This window comes from Chaetodon trifascialis, chromosome 18 (genome assembly GCF_039877785.1).
Source record: "Chaetodon trifascialis isolate fChaTrf1 chromosome 18, fChaTrf1.hap1, whole genome shotgun sequence".
NCBI lineage: Eukaryota > Metazoa > Chordata > Actinopteri > Chaetodontiformes > Chaetodontidae > Chaetodon > Chaetodon trifascialis.
In genome coordinates, this window is record NC_092073.1 from 4,457,446 (window position 1) to 4,479,719 (window position 22,274).

Consider the following 22,274-nt stretch of genomic DNA (forward strand, 5'->3'; position numbering starts at 1 on the left):
GTTTGGTTTGTCATGAGTCGTCTTGGCCAAGTCACTTTCAGAATGTAATATTTTACATGTTTCTATGTTACTTTCATGTGGAAGTAATTACTTTACAATATTTCTGGCTGTGTGGGGTAATGCATTGTTAGAACTATGAGCAACACTGGTCATAAGCTTGTCATTATTGGTGTCAGGTTATCTTTCATGATGTGTGGACCACCACACAGACTTTATGGAAAATCATGGCAATTTAGACTATAAATGTAACACTGGGCATGCAAAGCACAATTACATATTTGCCCTTATTTTTCAGCCCTTAGTTTGATGACGGCTTTGATGAACTTCATGATGGAAAGTTGTCAGTATGGAAGTGAAATGTATGGATATGTTCTTCCACTATAGTAATTAATTACATGATAATTAATGTTCCAGTTATGATTTGAAACACAGCAAATTGAAAAGATTCATTTTTTTAGTGCTGCTATTCAGTCTGCTTTTGATTGTGTTCATTTGTGTTTTAATAATTACATTTATTCACTTATCTGTGGACTTCATGTCCTGGTTTGTGTTTTCATTCATTGACCCTGTGTGTCAATGGTCATTTCATGGTGGCATACATTGAGCCAAAAACTAAACCGACAATGATATGATCTATTGATGAGATGTAGAACCTTAGTCTAACATTATTATCTGTACAAGTTGCACAAGATTGTGGGATATTTTCAAAGGCAGAATCTTGCACATTCCTTGTGTCCATGATTTTTCCAGTCCCCAAAAGCCGCAGATATTTCTCTCACCCAACCATGGAATGATGCTCCTGCATCTAGTTTGGTGCATAGATGGCCACCAGCTGGCCATGTTTACCATTTTACACCACATTCACACCACAACCATGTCACCACTGGCTCCACTCACAATTCAGATTTGGAGTTAATGTGGATTTGTCATGCAGGATTGTGGATTGTTATTAGCAGTCAGGAGATGCCTCTCTTTGCTACTGTTTTTCTCATGTTTCTCTGTTCTGTCTCTTACATGGTAAATGGTTTAGATGGGATGTTGTCTTTGGATTTACATACAGGCACATAGCAGTGGCACTTTGTTTTGTGGTCCGAAGCTGCAAACTCCATTTGACCATTGTTAAGACTGTTAATGTGAGTTGCAGGTGGAGCTTTGAACGCAAACATAATTTACCCAAGTGGTTTGAGTAACCCCCCACAGTTGGGCCACATGTTCTCTCCGGTGAGATCTCAGACCTCATGCTGACACATCCCTTATCTCTGGGAAAAAGGTGTGTGTGTGTGTGTGTGTGTGTGTGTTGCCAAAAGTACTTGGATGGTTCAGGTTTCAAAAGGCCATTTCAGACATGAAATATGTAAATATGTGATATTGCTGGCATCATCTGTCTGACAAAGGGATGGCCTTTTGTCATTCAAACACAGGTTGGACTGTGAGTGTCAGACACTTCTCACAATGAATCCACGTGATTTAGATCAGTTTCACCAGTTGTTTTATAGCCTGCTTTGATACTTCAAATATCACCAGTGCCTCAGCATAGAATAACACCTCAAATGAGGGACTTTACTGATCCCTAATTAGGAAATTCTCATGGAATCAGATCATTCTCAGCATTAATGAAGGACATGCCAAATCAACAGTCCTATACAACAGGAAACAGTATTTCATAGCTGAGAAGTTGTTTTATAGTGTGTATATAGATGTGATGCTATGTGATCACAGTAAATGAAACCCTTACGTAATTGGCCGAGGAGGAACAGCTTTATTAGCCAATAGCACTGGTGCTACAGAGGTTCTGTTACCATCTCTAAAAACAACCACAATTGGTGCAGTTCATCACTGAAACAGATGTGACTGATGAAGAACATTAATGCTGCATACAGGGCAACATCCAAACCTGGACAAGAAACGTTTTTAAACAAACATTTTCATTATTTGGACATAATAATAATGATTATTTAATGAGAATTGTAAATTGCAGGGACGTAACACCTCATATGACACAAAACATCCATATATCACACTTCAAATGAGTAGTACAAATCTCAGTAAATATACGCTATATCACCATACATATTAATATTATATTCATGTTGATCCTATAGGATAAATCCACAGCACAAAGTGCTTTTGTACTCTTCTTAGTGATTTACAAAGACAAACATGGGAGGCTATAACAACTGAAAACTAGAATCCAAAAGATTTGTGTTCCTTAACAGAATGTGACAGATTCAATTCATTGGCCAAATCTAGAGTCTGAGCAGGGCAATGCATTTCTCACTGTGTTTCACAGCCTGTCGTTTGTGTCTGTACTTTTTCCTTCCTTGTGGGCTCTTTTGGGGTTTTGGTTGATCATTTGAAAATACTGCTTCATTTTCTCATGTCATCTAGCTCAACTGTCCTCCACATACTCAGTAGATGATGCATCTGGCTTTGAGGTGCGTGTCTGCTGCCACCATATTGCAGCAGGTTCTGACCCCTTCCAACAGTGGAAAAAGTCAGACTTTTGTGCTTTTGGATGTTCTCATGAAAGAAATGCCAAAACCAAGCAACAAGGAATAACATTTCACTGCTACTAATGCAAATGTGTGTAACTTCATAGATCAGGATAAATCATCCTTATTTTAAATTGAGATTACTAAATTAAGCTAACAGCCTATGTCAGATCAATGTTCCGCACCTTCCATTGACAGTTTCTGTGTATGACTTACATGTTACAGCTACTGTTCTACATACTGCCACCTGCTGTACTGGAGGGGAATGTAGTAAACACATCAAATGGAAGTTCTGGCATTTACAAGCAAAAACACTTGAAAATTGGTAGAAAATTCAGCAGCACATTCAGTAGGAGGTGTGGCTTCCTTCTACTGATAAGGTAGCCATTCCATGGGAATTGTGGGAATTGCAGTTGGATTTCTGGATTCCATGCAGCTGGGGACATGATTTTTAAGCAAACATTACACTACAACTACAGAATAGTGATTCATCATCGATTCACCTCACACACAAACAAGCACACAAGCATTCACCTCACTATCGCTGCATCGTACAGGTGCTACTGCCATAATTTCATTTATTGTAGGGACAGATTTTTTTGTTGCACATGTGACTTATGTCACCCTGCAGGAGGAGCCATTCAGTTAACTACAGATAACTCCATGAATTCTTGTGTTACAGCAGCAGGTTATCCAGACATTGCAAAGAAACAGTAAATTCACAATAAATATATCAACACCAGAGGAGACCAATATCCACTTATCTATAATGGGTATTACCAGGATCCAATAGCAGCACTACTTGAACCCAGAAGTTTGTGAGTCTCTTGGTTGGGGTGGACTTGGTGCTCCATCCAGGGGCAAACAAGACAAAAGACGTAGTCAGGTTCAGAGAGCTGAGGTAGTTACCAGGGGGCAGGAGAAGTTGAGGCAAGGTCAAAGGCAGGCTGGGTCGATACCAGGAAATCCATCTGAAGGTAAATGCTGGAAGGCCAACAACAATCTGGCAATGAGTGAGTGAGTGAGAGCCGCTTAAGTATTGCACCAACTGGTGATGAGTCCCAGGTGTGTCAGGTGATGAGCAGGTAGGCGAGGTGAATCGTGAAGAGTGCTGTCTGAGCAGGTGAACAGATAAGAGGGAGAGTAAAACATAAATGCATAAACAATTAGCTAAATAAATTAAAGCAGCTCAGTACAGAATATAAAGAAACAAAATATCATAGTGTACAAAATTTTCTAATTAGCAGTATTATTTTTTAGACTCCTTTTTGTATAGAATGTACATATACTGTAGATATAGTTGATTTTTTACTTTACTTCATTTTGTTTTTTTTATTCACTTCTATGTCTCCTTTTTCTCATTCCTGCTGTCTGTCTATTTTTAAAAGAATATTCTAGAATATAGTGTACATATACTCAAATCTAAATAAAGGATAACACTGTATACATGAGACGAGTTGTTGAAGCTGGTTTTTAAATGCAATAAGGCAGAGTCGGCATCTCCTCCACCAAGTGAAATGAGCTCATTCATAGTATCTTGGGGATTTTTAAACGCATAATCTCTTCTTTGTGGACAAGAGGTGATAATTAAGTGAAACATTCATGATATTAGTTTTAAGAGGGCATTCATTTGCTCTCTCTGTGTTGAACCGCATGCTGTTGCCTGTTGTTTCTGTGAAGACATTCAGTCTTGTGCTGTGTCGGACGTTTTATGGAAATGTTACTTGGCCAAATCTCGTCAAATTGCTGCTGTGACTTCTGGCGTGAGACCAACGAGACTCAATCCCCAACACATTTTTGGAAATATGTCTGAAACGAGTTTAAGACACCTACGAAATGTTGCATCAGTACGAGGACATTTTAAATTTCTTTATTTGTTGAATTTATTGATATTGTTATTATTTTCGAGACTCTCACTAATGTTAGGTCTGTGAGTTTTAACACTAGTTCCCCAAGTGGCTGCTGACATCTAGAATGTGGAAACATGGTTATAGTCCACAGGGGAAGAACAGGAGCATTGTAAAGAGCCAGTTTATCCAGACCTGGACCACTTTATTTGGTGGGCAAATTAAATGTGATTGTGGGTAACTACAGCTAAGTTCAGGCAGTCAGTGTGTAAATTGTGATGGAGGTCTGTAACAAAAAGCTGATAGTTTTACCGTTCACCTTCATTTCCTCTTTGAAATAAGTTTGACCAGGAGGTTTGTTATCTACATTTGGATGTCCCTGTCTGATTGCTCGTGTTCCTTCACTCAGCATAACAGATAGAAATGAAGGCCAAAACTTAAAAAATAGGACCCAAGTTGGACAAAACACCATCAAGAGAGCACAAAATTGTCATAATTGATGAGTGGACTCCTGTGCTGTCAGTATCCAGACAGTTTTTTGTCTGGGAGTATACAAGGACCTCTAAGCTATAATTTAGATGGCTGAATGAAGTTGAGCAGTGCAGCTGAGGGGTTGGCTGCACTGTGCTTCATTCCAGCCACTGAATGTAACAATGTAGCTGAGGGGGAGTCCTTGTTCCTGTTGTGTGTATACTGAGGCAGAATGGGGCCAGCGCTCATTAGCAGCTAGCCAGGGGCCTCAGGCTGTACATGTACTCCCCCTCCCTCAAATTATTACGTATGTCACCCGCCATTGTTTGGAAAAGCTGTTTCTGTGTGTGTGTGTGTGTGTGTGTGTGTGTGTGTGTGAGAGAGAGAGAGAGAGAGAGAGAGAGAGAGAGAGAGAGAGAGAGAGTGAAGAGGCTGTCCATTTGTTCTCAGCTCGTTCAGGCCAAAAAGTGTCCTGACAGATGAACAAAATCAGCAGATTTTGAATCGTGTGCAGCTCTTGGGGCGGAAATGTCGGCATGTCCTATCACTTTGGTCCCAACTGAAAAAAGTCACGTGGATTGCAATGACATTTCCTCCAGTCATTCATGCTGCTGAGAGGATTAATCCTACTTTCCATAGTGATCCCTGACTTCTTCTCTGGCATCACCATCAAGGTTGTCAGTTATCCTGTGAAATATCTCATCTGCCACATGGGTTGACACAACATTCGTACAGACCTTCATGGTTCTCAGGTGACGTATTCTGCTGAGTCGGGTGATTCCCTGACCTTTCCTCTAGCGCCACCATGAGGCTGACATTTGTGTTTCGTTACTGAAATTCCTCAAGCAGCAAGTTTCCTGAAAGGGCACATCACATGACCATTCATGTACACTGGGCATGTGTGTGCAGGTGTGAACAGGAAGCAGATTGTCCACTGTACTCTAATTGTACCAATTACAATACCTTTATATAATAATGATAACAGTAAAAAGTTTATTTATATATTATATAGCTGTATCAATATTGAGAAGAAATATTCCATCTGCCAAACTACTGATTTAGAATTTGGAAGACAGAAAAACAAAGACAAATCCAAAGAGCAGAGGATTAACATGCACAGTGAACCCCGTGGTCTGCACATAGGAACACTTTTACCTATGCCACATGAAGTATGCTTCAGACCCTAAAAAGCTCAATTTAAGGAACAAAGCAAGTTTCAGTTCACTCTCATTCAGTCCATTCATTATGCAGTCTCTCCACATCATACACACGCATACATGCATGCCATTGTGCACACACGCTGACACACACACACACACACACACACACACACACACACACACACACACACACACACACACACACACACACACACACACAGTGGAAGCCTGCTCTTCTTTAAAGCATCAAAGACGAGTGTAACAGGCCCAGTGATAGAATCCAGAAACTCCAGTCAGGCAGCTGAAGACACAGCACCAGAGGGGCTGCTCACACACACACACACACACACACACACACACACACACACACACACACACACACAAACACAAACAAATGCAGTCACATGTGCACTTCCCTCACACACATGAACATACTGATAAGCAGGTCTTGAGGTTTTCATCAGGCCTGTCAAGTACACTGACTTTCCTTTAAGTCTCATAATGCCTGCCAGCAGTCATCAGTATGGGGGGGAGTAACAAAGGCACCTCTGGCTGGTTGCTGGGACAGCAGGGAGGAGACAGCTCCTAATAGGGACAGGGATACAGCAGAATTTAAGGGCCTACTCATTATTCACTTGACTGTATACATTTTGGACACTTATTTGAAATAATTACAATATACTGCAACATTTACGCTTCAGTTTTGCATTATGTTAAAAAGCCCTTTTCAACCACATTCACACTTTCAAACATACCCTGTTCGTCTCACTTTAAAGATTTCTACAAAATGTTGAACACCGTGTCTCCAGTTTTAAAACTCAGTTGGTTGAAGCTGATCTAATTTCACGTCAAACAGTAGTTGTTTTTGGAAACATAGTTTTTTGCTTTGTGTCAAAGAGTGAGGCTTATATTAAGAGAATGTGATTATCCTCTCTGCATCAAGACTGGAAGCACGGGGAAACAACTAGCCACATACACATTAAACAAACAACATGCAGTTAATCAGTGAGCGTTAGAGGTGTTGATGAATGGATTTTTTTCACATTGGACAGAGCCAGACTAGCTGTTTCCTCCCCTATACGAAGCTAGGCTAACCATGACTGATTAGATTACAGAAGAAGCACGAAACTGATTGTCCACGATACTGATTGATTCACAGATTACAAACAAAAATCTTTTTGCACATTATTAGTAAAGTTATGTTGACACAAAGAAAAGGGCCTAGTCAACCAGTAGAGCACAGTGCAGTTTTTTTGGTTCTCTTAATCCTTAGATTAATAAAGACTAGAGATGAAACAGTGAGACAGTGGATGATAACAGAGCATCCGCTGTCTCACTGTCTACATGCATGACTAGATCTGTCCTCAATGGAAGAGTCCAGCTCAGCATCCCTGTGTTAAAGTGTCAAATTGAGAAGTCCACATATGAGGAGGTGGAAACAGTTCCACACCCAAACGCATCCAAACTGAGCCAAGTCACTTACTGGAAGCCAGGGCTCGACTGTGGTTTGGAGCTGTGCTGCTAACCACCATCTCCTGTCTCTCTGTTTATTATTCTGTTTAGCTATGAGACATAAATATATTATTTACAGTATATGGGTGCTATAAATGTCACTTTGAAACTCTGCGTATACAGAGGATGATTTTACCTTTTTACCCTAACCCCCAAACATCATCCCACAGTTAATGATGACTTTATTAATATAACACCTTTCGATTCAGCTTAAAGTGCCTTTTAACAAAGAAGTCCCATGCACCAAATGCTTCACACTGAAAAAAAAAGACAATGGAAACAAAAACAGTTGAAGAAAATTCATGTAAAATAAGATGGAGAATAAAGAGAATACATAACATAAGGTGGCAAATAGTTCCATCTTTTTGACTGGATCTGTTGAGGTCATCTGTGTTCACACTGTTCTCCTAGGCTCCTTTGGCCTGGCTGAAGCTTTGTTGCTGTGATTTAAGCTTTTCTGGGTGATGATTTGCCAAATAGCTCCTCATGTTTGTTGGGTTTATATTTATCAGTGCTTGGCTTGAGTCTGCCCACTTGACTGCTGTGATTGCACCAATAAATTGCTTAAATAACCATGTTGTGTCACAGTAGAAGGTGTGGAAGTCCCATGACAGCATCGAGCCATATTTCTATCACGTTATCACAAGATTCGGTAAACATCCCTAGTTGATAATACAGTCCGTAATATTAACTTTGCGTCAGCGTTGCCATCTAGGAATCTCATTTGAACTAAGCATTACCTTTTAGTCTTTGTGAAGATTAAGTTGGCATAACAAAAAAAACAAAAAACACACTGATGGTCAGGAATAGTTTATTCTAATACTGAACTATTGTCAATGTTCAATCCTGTTGTTTTTACCATGTCCAGGATGGTAAAAAGCCAATGCTCTGACATTAAAACGAGCTAGTTTCATCTGTATGGATTCTGTGACAGGAAAGGAGACTGGCTGTGGCTGAACATTGACAAACTTAAGATTACTGAGACAGGTTCCAGATGGTCTGTGATTGCTTCGATGTGTTTGACTGTGCTGCTGGCTCTTTAAGATGGGGTCTGTGTCATTTGTGATGGAGACCTGAGGAACGATGTCTGTTGTTATTATTGTTTATTAGGTGATCAATTTGACTGAGCATCAGTGTGGCAGCTGTAACCACCTCCGTAATTGAAAATGATGGTGGAGGTGGGTAGGGGAGATGTTGGGAGACTGGAGAATGTGATGAAATGGGGGAAGGAGGGTGTTGGATCCCTAACGGGGACAGAGACATCCTCTGAATACCTTGAGTAATATGAAGCAGAGGGTTGGGTGAGGGGAGAGAGACAAAGGCTGTCGGCCTTTCTGCTATCCTTTGCACTTATCTGTCAGTTCTTGTTTTGGCACAGCATGGGAAAAGCATGATGTAGGTTGGCACCTGGCAGTCTACAACCAGTGGTGTTTCGATGTAATCCCATCAGCCTCAAAGCGGTCTTAACAGCGCCAACAAATATTGAAATTATCAATAAACTTCATCCCAAGGAAGGGAAGGAGTCTACTGAAAGATTTAATTCCTTTCCCCAAGGTTAGAATGGAGCCAGATATGAAACTGAGATCAGTTGCACTTCTATTCATGATGCAACAGCACCTTGATGTAAATCAGAGTAAGGATTTTTTTTTCATCTTTCATGATTTACTTCAGGCCTCTCTTCTGTTTTAGAAGAGTGACACAAATTCAGACTGTAAAGATAAAAAGTATGTGTATTCATTCTTACTGCTCATGAGCTTAAAGGGTAATTTCAGAACTTTTGAACCTGGTTCCTATTTTGACATATTTACACCTTAGCTGGACTACAGATGTTACGGGCTAGCTTGCCAGATACAGCAACTCCCCAACTAGTCCCCCAAGTAGTTCCATCACTAGCTTCTAGGGCCCCCTGTTTTACAAGGATACACAAATAGAAAAGGTTAGGTGGCTAGCTTAGTTCCAGACCTTTGAATCACCACTCATGTCTCTGATTTGTTCAACAACTCAAATAGGTTTTTTTGTGCTGTGTCCATTGATGTTTGTCCATCAGTTATTCTCCACTTACGATAATCCTCTGATCTAATGCTGCTCCGTAACTGTAACATCACAACTAACTTGTGTCTTTCTGCAGATCCCTCCTGTTGCCACCATGCTGCCGAGTTCTCGTCGTGTAAAGAAGCTTGTGACCAGGTATACACACACACACACACACACACACACACACACACACACACACACACACACACACCAGGCCATTATAGTCGGCCTATGAATAGAGGTTTTTGAAGGGGAGTGGTGTAAAGTTTTTTGTCTCTTGGCTCTTTGAAGTGCAGAAGTGCAGAATAAAAGTTCTGTCTCAGCCTGTTTCGACTGGGAGCAGGTGATGCTCTCTCTCTCTCTCTCTCTCTCTCTCTCTCTCTCTCTCTCTCTGTAGTCCCCATGTCCTTCCTAATGGCAAAGAGACACAAAGGAGATGTAAAAGAAGCTTTTCTCTGCAAGCAACAAGCAGGCAGGCAGAGTTCAAACCTTCCTCCTGCTTTTGAAGTGGATGAACATTGAAGAGGGATGTGGGACAGAATGTATTGTGCTGTTATCGGTTGACATCACTGTTTTGCTGGCCAAAGAAAGAAAGGAAACAGATAGAAAAAGACATTAAATGAAGAAAAAACAATAAAAGAGATGAAGATGGGCAAAATGAATGGATTAATGAGAGAGTGGGAAAGATGAGAAGGAAAGATGATGGCCTCTTAGAAGTCTAATGGCCTCAAAATACCCATCAGAGGTTGTGGTTAGGGTCTTGAATGTGTGGATGGGTGTTTTTGGTGTTGGGGTGTAGGGGATGGGTGTCAGGCACGTACTGTAATCACCAGGACCATTTTAGCTGTTTTGTGCCTGGTTACACCCACAAAATGAGCGGTTCTTCAAAGGTTCCATATGTAGAACCATAATGGCTCAAAGGATTTGTTTTTTTCCTTTTCTTTCTTTTTTCTTTTCTTTTCTTTTTTCATAAATTAATGAATCAGAATAATGATGGTTCCAAAACGTGGTTCCAAGCTGGTTTGATGCTGCTGGTCAGGTTAATTCATATAAAAGAGGAATAGAAGTAAATGACCTTTACTGTCACAAAATGTCAGCACCTGGCCAATGAAGTCTTGTATTGCTCAGGCATTGCTTCAAAATGTTCTGTTGTGTTCTGATTTGCTTTCTTATGGGCAGTAACAAACAATCTATTTTGGAAATGCAATGATTTGTGCTCAAGTAAGACTTGGTAGAAACCAAGTATATGGTTACACTGTGTATCGTCAGTTGTAGTGTTAATATCTATGTGAATTCATGGACAGTAAATGTTCATCTGCATTGTTCTGTCGTGGTGCGAACAGTATTTGTTCTTAAGGTGCACTAAAGTAGCATATCACATGACATGGTTTTACTAAGTTTGAGTCAAAACATTTTAGAAATGCAGCTGCAAGAACAATACTTTCCACTCATATCTTAAGATTTGAAAGAGAACTTATTCTAATTCTATCTATGAACTGGTGATTATTTGGGGCGCTTTGACTGTTGTTGTAAGTGGGTGTAGACTAAAAGTCTTCAGTGCTGTGCAAGTGAGGCATATAAGAAGAAGAAGAAGAAGAAATCTTTTATTAGTCACAATTACATACGCAACATGCGGAGTTAGGGGGGGAAACTACACACGCCATGCATTTTGTGAAATTCTTTCTCCGCTTTTAACCCATCCTGGTCGTCCTTCCTCCGCGGCAGACCAGGAGCGCTGGGCTGCCAGCCAACCGGCGCCCGGGGACCCAGTTCTCTTCGTCACCATTGGTCAGGTGGTGATCTTCTTGCATGTTTTTAGTAGTGCTGTCAGGCGATTAAAAAAAAAATCCAATTAATTACAGGATTTGTAATTAATTAATCTAATTAATCGCATTTTAATCTCATATCTGCTAAAGGTCCCCAAATAAAGAATTTGAATTCTAGGACATTACAATTCACTGACATTCACATTACAGCTGGTGAATTCTTTTCATCACTGTAGTTCTCGACGGTAGCTGGAAATTAGAGTCAGATGACGCTATCTGAAACGCCTTTTAGGACCTTGTCTTCCACGATTGAAATCGGCCTGCAATCAGCAGCAACCCACTTTGCGATTGAGTTTGTCAGTTTTTCTGTCGTGGCTTTGCTCATTCGTTTTCCTAACTCAGCAAGTGTGGGTTGGCGGAGTGAGCTCACAGTAGCACTAGCGGCACTAGCAGCAACTACATGTTTAGCGTTTAAATGATAATTCAGGCTGGAGCTGCTACGGTGATAGGAAAATTCTTTTTTACACAAGGTACAAATCACTGCGTTCTTGTTAATAGTCCCGTCTTTGTTCTTTTTATAAATAAACTTGCCGTTCAAAGGTCCAAGTAGGCTTGCCTCGCTCTCCGGTGTCTCATCCATGTCTGTTGTCACCCGGCTTTTGACTAGTGGCGCAGGTAGGATGCGACCTGCCACTGCAGCCTACGGGTCACTCAAAGGGCCAAATTTAAAATGCTTGCGCATTGACTTGCCACTCATGATTAATTGCGTTAATTTTTATAGCGCGTTAATTTGCAGCGTAATTAATTAATCTAATTAACGCGTTAAACTGACAGCCCTAGTTTTTAGTGGGGGTATTTTTATGGAGGATACCCCAGGTGTGCACGGGGAGAACATGCAAACTCCACACAGAAAGGCCCCTTTCCCCGAGCAGCAGGCACTGAAGACATGGTGGAGGACACGTCCCCAGCGCCCACAGTGGGATTCAAACCGGGACCTTCTAGCTGTGAGGCGACAGTGTTACCACCTGTTCCACCATGCCACTAAATAATCGAGAGTTACAGTACATAACTAACATTCGCGTCTGCACTTGGCTGACTAATGGTGTAATTTCATCACTCACTCAATCGGGGCAGACTTTTATGTTTATTGGGCTGGCCCTCACACTGTGGTCTGGCTAAAAACACAAAAGAAAAAAAGACCTTTCTGAAGACTTCTTCATAAATTTTGTTTTTATCCACATACTGAACCCTATTCAGATATACTTCTGCAGATATAATATCTTAATCTGGAGCCATATGGGACATAAAAATGTCTTTAAATGTTATACTGTGAGTTACCTCCTGTATCAGAATCAGAATCAGAAAAGCTTTATTGTCAAGTACGATTTTACACATACCAGGAATTTGTTTTGGTATGAGTTACTATATTTACACATTGTGATTTTCCAGCTGTCGGTGGGGGTTGACTTGCTGTGTTCTAGTGATATGATTTCTAAATTTATGCAGTTATCTTGGTGGGTATGGTGAAAACTTTGAAAATGAAGTTGTAGAAGTGGACTTTTATGCAGAATTTATAAGTCCTGTGTAGACCTATTGGTGCTAAAGTATAGAGAACAAAGGCTCTTTACAGCCAACAAATCTTTTTTTTTTTTTTTTTTTTTTTCTTTTAACACATTTGAAGAAGACAACACGGTCAAGAACCACACGTGGACCATGTGCATTAGACCCCCCTGTCCGGTTGATGGCCTGTGTATATTAAATAGTGTAAAGGCTCGTCTTTGATCTCACATGCATGACCTCGCTGTCTTGCGGGGTTTAGCCATCATATTGGTAGGTTACATCTCTGCATAATCTAGCTATCACAAAATATCATGACAGCTGAGGGTCTGCTGTGGGTCACAGAAGGATGCAGCCCCACCGGACGGAGCTGCTGTGGGATTTCCTTCTGATGAAGTGAGTGATTGCAAGATCAGGAAATTCCATGTTCAGAGTGTCTTGCTTACTTCAGATCATTTCCCAGAGCGAAATGTTGCCTGACTTCAAAACTCTGGCTGAATCCTCAAGGAACACAAATAAAATGGGCATTGGAGGTCATCTGCCCAAGGCAAAGACGCAAAACCAAATGACATCACCTCTGCAGCACTCTCCCTTGATACGTTTGATCACACGCAAGCAAGCACCCAGTTTAAGTCCCTGTGGACCAGGAGGAAGGCTTCAGAGTTCACGCCTGGCTGCAGAAGGTCAACTGAGTTCAATTTAACTTCATGTGAATGGGTTGTTCATATTTCAATTATCTAATTCTGTAAAATTGCATTGTTCACATTTGCCTTGTGACACACAATAGCTGCACTGTTTTAGTGCCCTCCACTGTCGAACAATCATTTACTCATGTGCTTTGTGTGTTGTCAACATGAAAAGTGACCACTCTGTTCAACTTTTCTCTCCATGCCCTTGTATAAGCATAATCTGTAAGTTTGTTCAGTGTAATGAATGTTATTGTGATTGAGTTGTTTTTGAAAATGAAATGCAACTTAATAGGCCAGGTCTCGATTTTTACAACCCTGTCCGTCAAAACACCCAGAAGAACACCAGAACTTGCATTGCAGCCTCTGCTTCCTACATAGAGGAGGAACCTATGAAGAGAATTAGCAGTTGTTGACTTTTGTTGGAAGTAAAAACCCACAGACTCTCAGGCCTTCATGGCACATGATTGGAAACTGCTGCTGTACTCAGTGTTTTGTCTTTGGCGTACACTGCTTGATGAGCTGGAGAATGAGCCCATCAGTCTGCCAGCCAGCACTCATTCACCTCTCATACAGATTGAGTGAGTCTTACAAATGGCCTGCTTGGCTCGTTGGTTTTCAGACTTGGTCTTTTGTTGCCTGTGAGAAATGTATTTTTTGATTATCTGCCAACAAATCGCTCTCCCTCTGTTTGGTGCTGTGTTTTTCCATCAAGTCAGCAGGGATGTAACAGCATTTGGAACAGGAGTGGGTGAAGTTACTGTCAATCTGCACTGCTTTCCTCTGATGCAGTTTGCTCCAACAACGAGCACTTGCAGCCTGGCATGAAGGAGACATCCTCTGTTCTCCTTTTTTTAATTGAAACATAGATGAATCTGTAGTAGTCCAGTGAGTACAGTGGACACTAACAGAAGCTGTATCATTAAACACAAATAGATCAAGGTGGGAATGAACCACAACTTCCAATGCACAAAAACACATGAAAGTGTGAAATAAATACATTTTTTACAGCATTCTGAGACAAATAGAATAGAAGCAACATAAAATACTGAGATTAAAAAAAAATCAAAGTATGAAAGCTGAGAAGAACTGCTGATGATAATTTTCTGTGGGTTCATCTTCAGACGACAAGTCATGAGATCCATTGTTAACATAATACTCTTGATTTAACTGCTTTAAGACTGTTAATTCAGTATACTCAGAGATGTCAGAAACTACAGGGATTTTTTAAAGTCTGACACTGTGCACAGTTGTTGACTCACAAGGAGTGAGATTTTTGGCAAATCTGGCACCAAGAGTTTTTAAGTACCTTAATTGCCTCCATGAATTGTGGGACTGAGCCACTGCTGCAGCTTCGACGGCTGACCCTGTTGATGAGTGGCCAAATCAGCTTTCAGACTACAACAAATAACTTCCCTTGGTCTTCAGAGCACCATCGTGCACCACCTCTCCCCTTAAGCTTTCACACAGTATAGCCCCCTTCAACTATTCTGTGCCTCACATTTTTAAAAACCTGAGCTACACCATTGTTGAAGAATTTCCTAGCTGGTAAAGCTTCAGCTCACAAACATCGATACTTGATATTTGGATGTTTTTGTCTTATGGTTTTATTTTCTCACAAAAAGTACAGACATGAGTGAAAAGACAAGTGAAAAGTCTTTTTTCACATTCCTCAGAGGAGATAAATATCATGGCACTGGGACTGCAGACCATCAAACATCTTGAGTATTTTTTGCCTATTAACTTTCACAGGGAGTATTTGGAATGACTGTAATGTCTAATAGCTGTGGAAGAAAAAAGACGATCCACAAAAACATCTAGTCCTCCCAGCAGTCGGAGTGTGTGAAACTGTAAATCTCACTCACTTGGTTTCATGACTTCACACTTCAGCCAGAGACTGCTGGCAGTGGCTGCATTCTCCCAGGCTCTCGCCTTGTATGTTCGCACAACACTTGGATTGGTTCTGGCTAAGTGTGTGTGTGGATGCGCACCACAAAGTTGGATGCTTTATTGACGTCTAAGTGAGCATATCTCAGAAGTGCTGGGTCTGACTACATTATCCAACCCTTTCCCATGGCCTGGACACATTCCTCTGTGTAGGAAAACAACATAATACATGACTAAAGGTGCAAAAAAGTACATTTTACTGTCTCCTGAATCAAAGTCAACATAACATTCTGTATCTAGTGATCTTTGTCAGAACCACTGACTCAACAATAGGCTTCAGAAGTTTGACGAGCCACTGGCTCTGAAAGTATTTTTCCTACTTTGAATTCCAATTTACAGTGACGTGTTGTTTGTCTTAGAAACACAAGACTTTCCTCAACAATTCAAAGTAATAAGTTCCATTTCTGTTTGGAAGAACCTAGTCATGAGTCATGAACCTACAGATGTGAGTCAGAGCTGGAACAATTTGGAATATACCTGATTCATCAAAGGTTGACCTAGAATGTGAAAGTGAATTGATTTCACCCCTTTAAACCTTTAAACATGGCAAATATCGCAGCATCAGTGGTGTGTGAGGACACCCAGATATACTGTATAACTACTGCTGTCAATGCTGTGTCCCTGCAGAGCTGAACTCTGACAGAAAAAAGGAACATGGCAGGGTTACAAGGCTGAATGTGTCATTCATTCCAAGAGAAAATTCCAAGAAAATTGTTAAATGTGACAACTTCTCTTAAATCATTCATACATGCCATTTAACAATGAATCTGTGCGCACAAGTGCTTCTCACATAAGGCCCAATGGCTGTACAGAAAATGGACAGTTTTAACTTTTTGAACCCTTCGTGCTCAAGACATCTTCTCCTGTTTCGTTTATTTCTAAGTTCACTTTCTATGTTGCACTGTTCTGCACGAAACTCCCAACCAATTAGAATTTGAAGACATTAATGTCTCACCAAACAAATACATGTAAGACTTTTCTACACTGTCTATCCCCTCCTCAGAAACCGTGCATAATTACTGTACATAAACATGGATCTAGAATGCGTTGTATTAATTCTGTATTTTGCTCCCGTCTTGCAGCTCGCTACTATAAAGAGTGAGTCTCGTCTAAAGCATCTCCTCCAGAGATTACCCGGTTACTGTCCGGAGTCGATGGTAAGTCCACTCCTTTATTACAACACTAACTATATTTACATGCACAGAGGGCTCCCTTCTTAACCTGGTTGGGGTGTTATCATGCACCAGTTAGATTGGATGCAGTGCAACGAAACAGCCTGAACTGGGACTCATGGTTGTGTTGTATTGCACCAAAAAAGGTCTGAATGGATGGGAATTATATTGAAGCTTTGGCCTGTTAACCCCTCTATTGTTTTGGTGGAGAGGTTCATTGTTGAGAAAGCTACTGTACATCACCTGTTTGTGAACTAAGACTGTACACCTGATCTGACCACAATATGTTCAGAAAATGTGGTGCATATTATAAAAATGACAACTGAACCTGCAAAAATCAAAATGGTTGTTTGAAACATTGAAAGTGTTTTTTGAATTAATGACAGTGTGAGTAATTCTTTATTATGTTAATGCTAATGTAAAATGCACATTTTGTCAGTTTTGGTTAAACTTTGAGCAAATGCAATGTTCTGGTGTCTTGTGTTGTTGATGGTAATCTCTTGGCCAGTGTTGGGATCAAATTTGTATCAACTCTCTAATTAGACTTAAAGAGGAAGTGGGTTGGTGGTTGTGGATACCAGAACATAAGAGCACCTGGTTCAACCACACACACACACACACACACACACACACACACACACACACACACACACGCTCAATCTTTCCTCCCACCATGGCTAATTACAAAGCAGAGGGACTGGTTTGGTGCTTGTCTCATCTCTCTCCAAGCAGCCTATTAGAACCACACCAGTAATTAGACTTATACAGTCATAAATGTTTGCTCTCATCTGAACATGTGCTCTGCTCTTATTCAGCTGAACACATGCAAAAACACTGTAAGCTAGTACAAACACTACACACATGTATGCCATGTAAAGTCACATATGCATCTGTTATTATCTGTTGTTTGCATGAGGTCCACAAAAATGATTTGCTTCCCAAAAGTTTAACAAATAATGATGCTTAAAATGATATTCATCTGTAAAAGTGTAAAATAGACATTATACTCATTAAATTGAGGTTCAAATCATATTTCTATAACTGATAGTTGGATTTATTTTTACAGTTTTAGGTTTAGGATTAGAGGGGGAGTCTGCTGGTCTTGGAGCCAGAGCCAGTATAAGATTCTGCCGTATAAGATGGGTTAGGGTGCAAAATAGTCAGGCTGTAGTCTGATTGGATTCTACACGACAAAGGCACAGAAAGAACAGATAAGGCAAAAGTAAAGCTGTTTTTAATGACACTATGAAACTTAAACAGAACCTGATCCAACGGTGGGACTTTATCTAGCACATGTAAAAATATCGACAAATCCCTCTGAGAGGCAAGGGAGCGTGACACTGACTTGAATCTCTGCAGCATCATTTTAACCATGATGATCGCCAGATTGTTGTCTGCTAAAACAAAAGCCCATGAGGCAAGAGACACAGTGGGGTCTAGGCTCCCCACTACACAGCAATGCTGGAAAGGCATCCAATTGGCTGTGTAACAGGCTCCAGTAGACACAGTCCTCACACTCTGGATAGTGCACACAACATCCTGAAAGAGGCCCAGCTGCTGAAAGCATTTTCGTTCCGCAGCCAAAACCACAAACTCTGGCCTGTTACAAGGTAATTCCTGATCTCCTCCCCCTCTTGACACAGAGGGTCCCCATGCCACAGCAGGCACAGAAACCATGATACTCCGGTGTCCTAGAGCCGAGGGATCAGTGAAACCGGAGGAAAGGCATATAAAAGCATCTTGAACCATGGCTGGTGGTCAAATGCATCCACCATCGTTGGAGGATCATCCGTCGTGCTTGGGAGAACCAGAGAGCGCACCGTGCCTTTCCATGGGCAGCAGATCCATCTCTGCTCTGCCAAACCATCTCCAAATCTGGGAGACCATGTCAGGATGGAGTCGAAAATGGCCTTGACAAGGACCTCCCCTTGACATGATCTCTCTCCAAGTGTTCACCTCTCCAGAGATGTACACTGCTCGGAGAGAGAGTAAGTTTATGTGCAGCCAGCACAGCCGTCATTTGGCTATGTCCAGAAGCTGCACCGGACACACTCCGCCCTGGTGGTCTATGGTGGCTGCCAACACCTTGTTGTCTGTACAAATCATCACATGCTGATTCTGCAGCAATGGCCTGAAATACCTGTCCACTTTCTAAATCTGAACCTCTCATATTGAGGAGACCCAGAGGAATCACCACATGACCTACTGACATCATGCCCAGCAGCTGCATGACAGAGAGAGCTGTCACCACATTGTGAAGGGTGACACCATGAAGAGAAGCTATCAGTGTCTCCAGTCTCTGCTGTGAGAGCTGCACTCTCATGCTGACCCAGTTCAAATCCACCCCCAGAAAAAAACAAGCCGGAAGGTAAGATGAGAGCTATTTGTGCAGTTTATCATAAAGCCAACAGATGTGATACCGGTTTCATCATCTGCAACCTGGTGTCATGTTCATCCCTGTCCTCTGTAATGGCTTCAGAGCCATTTCCATGGATCTGGCAAAAGTGAGTGGAACAGGCCAAGCCAGAACCCTCAGTGCGATTGCACATATCGGGACATGCTCTGGTGCTACCCATGGGGGTTTCAGATGAAACGGGCCATAGTCTCCGGAGGCTGCCTCAGGCTCAAGCTGCCAGGACAGCAGTGTGAAGAAGTTGCTGTTTAGGAGAAGAAATAGAAAAACTAGTTGTGGGGCAAACCATAAGGTTAGACACAGCTTGCTCACACAAGTGTGAGGGATGTGAATGTGACAGCTGTGGCTGAGTCAGCAGATTCAGATACCTGTAAGAATCCTGCTCTCCAACCTGTCATTGCCTCTTCCTCTGCTTACAGTGGAGGGTTGGACCAGGAACAGACTGCCTGGCACCTTTAGGATCCCCTCCATAGCGCTGGCTACACAAGAGGGAGAACAGGGTGAGCAAAAAGCAGGGGGAACAGATGCACCCTCGGCAGCCTCCTCGGTGCGTTTTTGCCACTGCTGGTAATTTCATTAGACAGGGCAGTCCCGCCATTTACCAGAGGAGCATCAGCAAGTCCAGGCTGATGGGAAGATCAATGAAATCCTTAATGTGGAATTAATGTACCCAGATGTGCCAGATGAGTCTGCCATGATGGAGGCACATAAGGTGAGAGTTGATGTTGTAGCCTTGTTAATCTCCTATGCATCTTCTGAAAACAGCCTATTCGGCTGAGTGGTTAGGGAGAAGGCCAGCAGGTAGATGTTCACTGCTCCCAATGCTTGGAAGGCACACTGGTGACCCTGGTGTGCCCAATTGGGCAGTCAGCTGGTCCTTTTTGGATAAAGGACCGGAGCACCATCAAGTCACCGTATTAGCCTGCCTCACACCAAATAAGGTTGCGAGGTGGCAGGAAACCACTTGGCTGGCAGAACCAAGGACAGATAACTGGACATCTCCTGGAGACCTGCTTCTGAGCACCTGCTGGGGGGAGGGTTGCAACCCACACAACCATCAGTGGATGGATGGGTTGGAGTCCTCTGACATCAGATAGCCTTAGATGGCAAAGCCTAAATAAAACAGCTCTTCATGTGATTAGAAAAGAGCAGAGAAGGAGCATCGCTTCTTTCCCAGCACAGAGAAATGCACTTCTGCTGTGAACAGCCGGGCTACTGATCACACAAGAATGAACCTATCACGGTGCTTCTGCCTCCAAAAAATGTAATTCAGGACTGTTTGCGCTTGTTCATTTTGAAAGAGCAACGGCCAATGGTGAAAGTCCAACACTCAACCTGCTGCAACAATGGCGTAACTTGATCACTCAGCTGATCAGCCAGTCAGTCAGTCACAGGCAACCTTGGTTGCAGGCCTGGCCCCACAGTCCAGCCAATAAACACTATGGCCAGAAGTGAAGCTGACCTGTGAGGGAGAATGTAATGTGTGTGATCTTGATGCAGTTTCATCTTTGTCTCTTGTTTAAAATGATTCACTCAACACAGTTTGCAAGCTGTGCTTGAGTAAATTTCTTTCCATGTGTCCATATAACTTTGCACAGATATCATATATTTCAAATGAGTATTTCAGTTCAGGCCTGCTCTGACCTGACAAGAACAAAACTATGAGAGAAATGCTGTTTAGTTGGTCCAATGTAAAGCCATTGAATTCTTGATCGTATCAGTTTAAAACAGAAATAATGAAAACTTTTATCAGACACGTACACAAAGGCCCTGGCTTACTGGAAGGCTTTTTTCTTTGGCCTGACTAAACTACAACATTATTCTTCCTGTCATGTTCTTGCCTTATTGGCCCCTGCTTCATCACAAATCATGTTTATGCCTCTTGTAAAGACACTGTTACTCCTCAGCCTGCATCATAAATGATGTTGATGCCTGCTGACAGAAACGTTTGTTCACCAGCCAAGAGACACGAGGGGGAGTGTCAACAGTGACGTGCTTTTGCACAAATGACTGTCCTGTAAAACATTACAGCATGAAAGGGATTTTTTTTCTACCACACTTCTATGTCCATGTCTTTCTGTGACGCTGTCCCTGTCTGTGTCTCTCTGTCCTTTGGGCAGAGACAGACGACCTTGTTTGTGATGATTAATCCCACAACATTTCACCACAAACCTAGTGGGAGTTTCATAGGATTCATGTGTTTTCCTGTTTTTCAACACTGTTTTGATCCAAAGAATGTGATGTTTGTTCTGTGTAAATTTAGAGAAACTTTTCACAGCTTCTTCAGACTTTAGACTTAAGAATTTAGACTGCTTCTTTATTGATCCCAATTTGGCAAATTGTTTTGTTGCAGTAGCAATTAAACATACAGACAAACACAGAATGTATACAACTTTTTTTTTTTTAAAAGTAGCAAAAAATATAAACAGATATAACAGCAGTTTGATAAAACTAAAACTAAGTACAGCTAAATATATAGTTATATAATATGTATTATAATGTATAATACATATAATAGAATAGAATAGAATAATTATAATAATAATAAAAATACAATATAACTAAGTATATAAACAAGTATTCCGTCCGTCTGTCTGTCCGTCCTCTGTAAACTTCACGATAAAGAGTTGTACTGAAAGTCTGAGGTGTACAGAGTGAAGAGAAAAGGAGACAGAACAGTCCCCTGTGGTGCTCCTGTACTACCTTCCACGGTCTCCGGCAGAACGTTGCCCAGTCGGACAAACTGTGGTCTGTCTGTCAGGTAGTCAGTAATCCAGGAGATTGTGGGCGCGTCGACTCCCATCCCTTGCAGCTTCTCACAGAGGAGCAGCTGCTGAATGGTTTTAAATGCACTGGAGAAATCAAAGAAAGTGATCATCACAGTGCTGCCGCTACAATCCAGGTGGCAGTGAGCACGTTGAGCAGGTGTATGATGGCATCGTCCACATCCAGGAGGGGTTGGGAGGCAAACTGTAGAGGGTCCAGTGATAATTTCACCTGCGGTCAGAAGAGGGCCAGGACCAGCCTCTCCAGCACCTTCATCTTGAGCAATGTAAGGGCAACGGCTCAGTAGTCATTGGGGCCAGATGGAGATTTCTTTAGAACAGGAACCACACAGGACGTCTTCCACAGCCCGGGGACTCTCTGCAGGCTCAGGCTCAGGCTCAGGCTCAGGCTCAGGCTCAGGCTCAGGCTCAGGCTCAGGCTCAGGCTCAGG

The 22,274-nt window shown here is 41.8% G+C and overlaps 1 protein-coding gene across 1 annotated transcript in view; it reads left to right on the forward strand.

Moving 5' to 3' along the window:
- Nucleotides 1-22,274, forward strand: part of reck (reversion-inducing-cysteine-rich protein with kazal motifs) — a 72,996-nt gene that overhangs the window by 12,590 nt on the left and 38,132 nt on the right. The window contains exons 2-3 of the mRNA XM_070986038.1: nucleotides 9,611-9,669; nucleotides 16,555-16,629. Coding sequence (XP_070842139.1) covers nucleotides 9,611-9,669; nucleotides 16,555-16,629 — 134 coding nt within the window. The remainder of the gene's footprint in view (nucleotides 1-9,610; nucleotides 9,670-16,554; nucleotides 16,630-22,274) is intronic.